The sequence below is a fragment of the Gavialis gangeticus genome, unplaced genomic scaffold, assembly GCF_001723915.1.
Source record: "Gavialis gangeticus isolate Ggan-Ray unplaced genomic scaffold, GavGan_comp1, whole genome shotgun sequence".
Taxonomy (NCBI): Eukaryota; Metazoa; Chordata; order Crocodylia; family Gavialidae; genus Gavialis; species Gavialis gangeticus.
In genome coordinates this window covers 13330523-13338609 of record NW_017728997.1, presented here as the reverse complement: position 1 = coordinate 13338609, position 8087 = coordinate 13330523, and the positions used below count along the sequence as shown (strand labels likewise).

Genomic DNA, 8087 nt, shown 5'->3' with positions numbered 1-8087 from the left:
ACCCTCATTAAAATGGACTGTTCTTCATTCTCTTTCAGTCAGTGAGTAATTTTCTTACATGGACAATATTTCATATTGGTATCTCTCTAATGGCCATGTGCTTTTCTCATGGATAACAGGTTGAGAAAAAAGAGAGATTGCAGCAACTTCTGATGCCAATCTAACCACAAAGTGTGTATGTCTCTACATATACGTGTCTGCGTATACACAAGCATGTGAGTGTATGAGAGATTAGTACAAATATTTCATTTGTAACTGTTTTAATGGAAATGTCAACAAGAAATTAAATTACATTTTCCCCCAAATAAAATACAGTATTGACTAGATTTGAGCACATAATTCACATTGAATAATTTATTAGGCAAATTTGACCCAGACAAATTATTTGGGAACAGATCACGACATGTTCTCATTTGTTCATTATTCAAAATCATTCATGAATTTCAGCAAATAATTCCTGGTCTAAGATTTGCATTGTGTTGGTTAGTTCTGCAAGTCATTGGTATTATTTTCTGTTCCCTGAATGAATGACTTGCGTAAAAAAACAACAGCTTGAACGTGAATGTTACAAATGCATATACAATCAAAACAGATTTTAGTGGATATTCAAGCACTGAGAACTACCATTTGCTCCTTTTAAATATCTGAGTTACTAAAAAGTGAGCATTCAAATGTTTGTAAAAAACAAACTTGAAAAGTTCTTTATATCAATTCAGAGCAAATCAAAATTCTTGCGTTGAAATTAGATGACTATTTTGAGGATGTCTTCCGTGTGCTGCAGCTGATTTTACACCCTTAGCTGAAGACTCAGAACGGCACTGCCTTTTACAACGCGTTTATTTTGAAAACATTAGCAGCCATTACTTCTTGGCAGATAGATTTTATATGGCACACCTACACTTTGAAGTACTCCATTTCCTTCTTCATAGCTAAAAACTCATTTGTTAACAAGTACAGTGTAAGAATGGAAAGTCCTTTCTCTACCACAGGTGAATATAACTCAACTTTTCTTTCTAACGCGAGGTATATTTTTTTGCATCTGAAAACAGATATCGTCTTAAGGCATGGTGTGTGATACAAGCACCATTTTTCTAAAGAATAAAACAAATCCACTTCAATATTTCAATAAAAAATATAGATTGTGAACTCGCATAGGATCTTTGATATTCATTAAAATACATTAATCAGCTTTTAGGGTTTAGTTTGCTGACCTTTCAAGACATTAAAAATAAACTAAAATGTTTTCCTAAAAAAAAATCTGCAATCTTTAGTTTTTGCATTTGGGAACAGCCACGTCGACCATGATAGTAACGGACTGTTACAACTGATCACCAGTCTGTCAGCTACACTATTTTGAAAGACTCTGTGAAATTAAATGTTAATTATTTATTATCATTCTCAATTTGAATGCTCATCAAGGACTTACTTGTTTGAATAAAATATTTCAAAATATAGAAATCCTCATTCTGGACTGCGAATGTCATGTATGTCAAATTAAATCCAGCAATACAAAACAAAGACACCGCCTAAGAATTCTCTCTGAAACAATAATGGGAATGTCACCACTGTAAACCACAGGCTCTTGGCAGGCAAATGTGTTTAAGGAGTTATTTTTTTGTTACATAAGCTACAGCCTTCTTTGCTGCATCCTCCAGGTCGCTTGCAGAAGTGATGGGTAGCCCACTCTCTTTCAAAATGCGCTGGGCTTCATGAACATTCGTGCCTAAGACAGAAAATGGAGGGGTTAGCTACAGAATAAATGTTACAAACACGTTCCATTAGGCCTGTGCCTGTGTGCTGAATGATTTGTACCAGACAGACAGCATTTCACTTTTAACAGGAAGTTTTTAATTAGCAGACAGTGCTGGGGGGGGGGCAGAAGGCAAGAACGCCAAAAAAATCCAATCCTGGCTCTGATGCTTCCCTTGAATAATACCTAATTAATTAAATTGCAGAAATATTGTGAGAACTGGGGCACCACAGTGGAGAGAGGACCACTGACATCAAAAAGCAAGGTGACTATTGATGTCAACTGAAACTTGACATCTCCAGCTTTGTCAGCACACGGTGCCTCGGGTCCTTTACGTTCATCAAATGCTTTGAATATTAAAAGAAATGTACACAAGATGGCGATATTACAATTAATCACAACAGGTAATGATCACTAACGTTCACCTATGTTGACTCAAAAAGAGCTGGTTTGGATGAGAAGCACAAGTATTGCCTGTCCCTCGGCCGTTAATGTGTTTCCGTACCTGTGCTCAAAGGAGAGTACTCCATTTGGAGCCCCCGTTCAAAGTTGGCTGAAAGAGCACACACTCTCGGTCATGAAAAAAGGCTATAAATTAAAAGAGACATTTCAGGGAAGTGTGTGTTTCACACTGTCTAATTCCTATAAAAAGCAAGTGCATAGCTAAATGAGAGCAGATTAATTAGAAGAGATGACTGATTGTCACTCATATCCCACAGCTCTTTCTTTATTAATACTACAGAGGGACGAGCCCTTTGAAATGTTCTGGCACAGCGATCGCATGAATTTAGTCTGTTCCCTGAAGTCTCTTACCTGGTCTGAGGCAAGATATTTGGCATCTCCCAGAAACACCAACCTGAAAACACTGTCCATTGTCACTTGGTAAGAAGCGTGATTCGTTTTATGATACACAAGAAAAAGTTGGTCGAGTTCCTCCCCATAACCCATTCGGAGGATGCCAGCAAACACATACTGAACGCGCTGTGCAAGGGAAGCAAATAAAACCGAAAAGATGCTTTGAAGCAGCCGAAGCCCCACAACTATATTAAGAAATGCGTGAACTAGAGCAGCTAGCCCATTCTTTTGTTCAGGTTTGCATTTTTACCACGCTGTTCAAGATACAGAGAGCAACAGTGGGTCAGAACAGTCCGCTGCGTGAAGCAAAAAGTTGAAAGCCTGGTTTGACAATGGGTCAAACTCTGATCTGGCTTATATATCAGAGGTGCTCACATGCTACAGCTACAGAGACCCCAGGCATAATCTAGGCCTACAGGTTAAATCGATTCATCAGAATTTAAACCTAGCCCTTGATTTCTTGAGTTCTTGGTGTTCTCTAATGCTGCACCCTGTCCCACTGGCTACCTCTTCACCCTCAAAGTCTTCGAGTTGTAGTAACCTTAGGAGCACGTCCAGGGCTTTAGTTGCTAGGGAGCTATGCGATGGATTCACTCTCTTTCAGGGACTGAGGAGCTATCCCTTAAAAGCATCTCCTGCACCCTTTGCGAGCCGAGGCAAACCTGAACTCCATTTCCAACACTTGTCAAACACCTGCATGAATCAAATCAACTAAGCAGAAAAGCAAAGAACCACGTTAAATTTGCCAGGTACAAAATCCTAAAGTAATCCTTTCCCCAAACTGTGCTTAAGAGTGACAACATTGATTTTAACCTGAAAACCTCCATATTTTCCCGGGTCCAGCAGCCAGTCAAATCTCTCACCATGAACCATGGAACAGCTGGTTCAACAGCACTTACCGGCCTCTTCCAAGTCATCAACGCAACTTTCAGGCCACAGAAATTAGTAACTTATCACTCTTTGCCAGCTCTATCGTTTGCTTGGTTAAAAAGTTGAGGAATACTGAAAGTTTTCCAATAATTCACTTCTGAGGTAAGTTTATACGAGCTATATATAATGATCTACATATTTATGCATTCTATGTATTAGTTGATATACTCAACTCGACTCCCTCCCCATTTCCCTTGCCTCCTCTCTTCCTTTCACTCAGTGACTGACTCTCAGGTCCCTCCCTCTCCAACTCTTTCTCACATTCCTTCCAAATAAGACAAGTCTCTTTGATGCTACTTTCTCTACACTCTCCCGTCCACCCTCCATTCTTTCCCACAGCCTGCAAGCACTTTATCGTTTTCTCAGGTCGCAAGAACCTCCCCTCTGAGTCACCGGCCTGAGCCACGGTGAAAAGCACAGTGAGAAACTGAATGAAACAAATGCAGGTCCAGACCCATTTTTCTTTTAGTAACATCCCTGCAAAACAAACTCTTTCTTTCAAGAGCCACTTTGGCTCTTTGACCCTCTTCCGTTTTGCACATTTAAATGAACTATTCTTATGAACACAGCACGAAAGCCATCTGATAAAGGCAAACGGTATTTTGACTTTACTTTCATAGTTTCTAGGGTCAGAAGGGACCTGAGTAGATCATCTAGCCCGACCCCCTGCCATGGCAGGGAAGAGTACTGGGGTCAAACGACCCTGGCAAGGTATACATCCAGCCTCCTCTTAAAGAGCCCCAGGGTAGGAGCCAGCACCGCGTCTCTGGGAAGTAGGTTCCAGATCCTAGCCGCCCTTTGCCATTAGAACGTAATGAACGTCATCTCAATATTTAATAATCTATGCAGCTTCAGCCCTTTCATCAGCACTAAACCTAAATGAGTGTGCAAGGATGCTAGTCATTTTGAAGGCTATTTCATACCACCCATGAATATGCCAGGACACTGCTGCAGAATGCGAAGATAAATTGTAATTCAGGCTGTGCCAGGAAAAAAGACAGTTTCTTAAAGTACATGTTGGATTTTTTACTTCCAAATTAAATTACCTGGATATTATAGTTGTACTAAAACGCTTAAACAATTTTGTAGGATTCCAAATACACTTTTTTCTCACCAAGTTTCTCCTTTACTAGCTTCATACTTTTAAATCTCAGCACAAGATTCTTTTCTAGGGACATTGTTATAATAAGGAAGGTGAATGGTGAAGGTCCTGACTCCTCCAGAATGACAAGAGGAGCAGCCTTCCTCTGTGGAAAATAAAGCTGCAGTGAAAAGTGTGGATGTCTTTAAGTTAAGCAACGCTCCTGAAGGCCGATGCACTATGCGTTACATGAGTGTCTCTAATTGGGTATTTCGTGTGGTAGGTGGAGTTCACACTTCAGGGTTGTTATTATTACTAGCAAACTGCCCATCAAGAATGACCAGGGAGGGTGGGGGGCATCTCCAGCCACCCCCTCCACCGCTTCTGGGCCGGGACCGCACCCTCCCCCCGCCTCTTCAGGGCCAGGCCTGCTCCCACAACCCCCTCTGGGTCCTGTCCAGAATGCTCTTGGAGAACTCTGATTGGTTGTTTCAGACCACCAATCGGAGTGCGAATGAAGTATTACAAACAGCCAGACAGACAAAGGCTTTTATAATAGTAGATTATTCAGCAGTGAAAGACCTGCTGAACTGCTCCTTTTAAGAAGTAGACACTACCCCCTCCCCCACATCAAATTCTTCGTTCATTTGCCATGTCAAAATGTTTAATTACTTCATAATTCCTAGGCCTACCAAACTGAAATTTAATTATATTTGCAGTTATACTCTAATTATACTCTTAATTATTAATCATGCAGTAAGCAGGCTCAGGATTCATAAAACTTTCCAAAATGCCCAGGATTTTAAAGGTGATCTGGTATTTTTAACGAAACCATCTAAAACTATACAGTACATGGCAATGGATGACAGCTCTATCCTGCCGGATGGGACTACCCATTGTCACCCAGGGTTCACTCCCGTTGCATTAAGAGAGACCAAAGGCATCTCAGTAGCAGCAGGTCTGGTTACTTCTGTGACTGAAGAGGTAGCTGGCTGTAAGAGGAGTAAGGTACCTGGTTTTAAAGGCCTTGGCAGAAGAATCCATGCTTTTCATCCACATGCATGGAAGCAGCACATTGAAAGGATGATGGTAGCTTGTATGGAAAGTTAACATAGCAGTGCCTGAAATCCCCGACAGAAAGGGGCCTTGGATATATTGTAACACTTAGAGAAGTCCTGCAGGCAATTTTTCTAAACAGATCTTTTTTTCTTCCCTGCTTGCAGTAACCAAGTATTTAAAACTGACTTTTGCTCTTCAGTGGCTGCATCTATGCAAAACGCATTAATGTGCATTAGCTTAATATAATGCACATTACAGGTGTGCGTCTACATGTTCATACCCTTAATGCATCTTAAAAATGGTGAAATGAGACTAATCACACCTGAATTTCATACGGTATCAAGTTCAAGCACGATTAGTTAAAGCGCATTAATGCACATTAAGTCCCTGTGCATGTAGACACCTGTCAAAAATTGCTTAATGCTAAATTTAGTTGTGCTTAAATGCACGTGTAGATGTGCCCAATAAGTGGCTGATATTAATTTACTGGTAGGTCAGAAAATGAGCAATACGCTAGATCAAAGCCGCACCACACTGATTGCTCCATACGCAACTTGACTGAGGTATATTAACATAATCAATATAAAGCATAAGCTACCAAAAAAAGGAAAGGGGAAAGGTTTGTGCAAAACGATGGAAATAGAAAAATGAAAAAGCCTTGCAATTAGAAAAGCAGAGTGACACATTTTGGTATGAAGTACAAAACAACCACGTGTTCAGGACATGGAATTAGAGAGATATAGAAAATCAGTCTGCGTTGTTATCTAAGCAACGGTAGATGTGTTTTAGGCAGATGGATAAAATACAGAACTGGAATCAAATCCCTCAGTCCAGAAACCTAGGAAGAAGATTTTAAAACCTGAAGCATCAGAAAGCGTTGGAAACAGGATGAAAAACTGTAAAACAGTTTTTATGCTAGGAGTTAAAGCAAAAACAAAAAAACCCCAACCCTCCGTTGAAGCAGTTTAACATTAACCTCCTGCCACTGGATGGTGTCAGAGAACTGTAAACAGACTTCCACACACAGGCTAGCAAAATAACCTGCCCTTCACTTCCACTGTAATCAAGATTGCTGCCGTGAAAATGCATGGTCTTGTGGGCTGCTATATAAAACAGTGCCTTCCTGGAGGGAGAGAAATGAATCTTCCTCTTTATCCTTCTCAGACTGCCCCCCCAAATACTCTACACATCAACCAGCTAGGTGCATTTTGACCAGCACATCTTTTCAGGTTAATTCCACTTAATTGCATATATCTCCCTTTGAATCCTACACCTGGAAGGACTGTTGCACGTGCCGTGTCACTTCTCACATTCCCTCTTCTATTGTCTTGCCATCTTCATTACCATTAATGAGTCAAGTTATTTAAGTAATGATAGCTCAAAAAACCTGCTTATAATTATTTTATTTAAACATGTTTTACTGCTGCATTTTTAGTAATATGTAAAAAAAAGAAATCAGTATACACTGTCCAAACTGTATCAGTAACAATTGTGGAATACAGGAGCGTTATATGGTTGAATGAAAAAACCCCCCAGCAATTTTATTAACATTAACAACTATAAGGCCAAAAAACACACAAGGAGCAGAATGTGCTGCCATTTTGAGCGGTTAGGGTCAGGAAGGATTCAAAACTTTAGCAGACCTTTTGAGCACTTTGATGGAAGTAAGGCTTGAAAAGGAAAAATTATTTGCACAATTGTGTGCATGAGAGCAAGAGAAATCGTATGAAAAATATTACATCCTTCTGTAGTGGACATTTGGTTGTAGCACCATGATGAACTACTTCACCAATCAGATTTTGTCTTTCAAAGACTCATGAATCATGGCCCACCCACTCCGACCATGTATTATATCAGCAATATTTCACCCTCAACAAACTATGTGCAATTAAAATAATAAAGGGCCAGAGCCTCTGCTAGCTGACACGAATCCAGGGCATTTCCTTTCCATTAGTTCACAAACAATTAATGAGCCAGTAATCAATGATCTTGAAGATCTGAAAGACTCTGGTCTTTGGGAATAGAAGACAAAACCTTTCACTAAATTACCAGTCAACACTAAATTAAGATGAAAGTTATTGCCAGCTGAAAGCTGTTTGGTAGCTCATGTCTTTGGTAGACTTTGCCAATATGGCCAACAAGAGATCCTACTCCATGACTTTTAACTTCTATTGCATGTTCTCTTTTCTCTATTTTCTACTCTCATTTTCCCCATAGCTTTTTCTGTTTCTTCCTTGTCATCCCATAATTGGGGTGAAAATCAATGTTTGGACGTAGACCAAATTTTCAAAACCAGGACATCTGAACAGAGTTTGTATTAGGGCTCTCCTAAATTTATGTATGTAATACGGTGTATCCTTGTTAGCCGTATCATTTTGGGTATTCTGTGACTGGGGTGGTTTTTTGGAGGTG

The 8087-nt window shown here is 40.0% G+C and overlaps 1 protein-coding gene across 1 annotated transcript in view; it reads right to left on the bottom strand.

The window, feature by feature from the left end:
* Nucleotides 1-243: 243 nt before the first annotated feature.
* The window catches only part of SUCLG2 (succinate-CoA ligase GDP-forming beta subunit), a 158445-nt gene continuing 150601 nt past the window's right edge, over nucleotides 244-8087 (bottom strand). Inside the window, exon 10 of the mRNA XM_019504793.1 lies at nucleotides 244-1723. Coding sequence (XP_019360338.1) covers nucleotides 1608-1723 — 116 coding nt within the window. The 3' untranslated portion in view covers nucleotides 244-1607. The remainder of the gene's footprint in view (nucleotides 1724-8087) is intronic.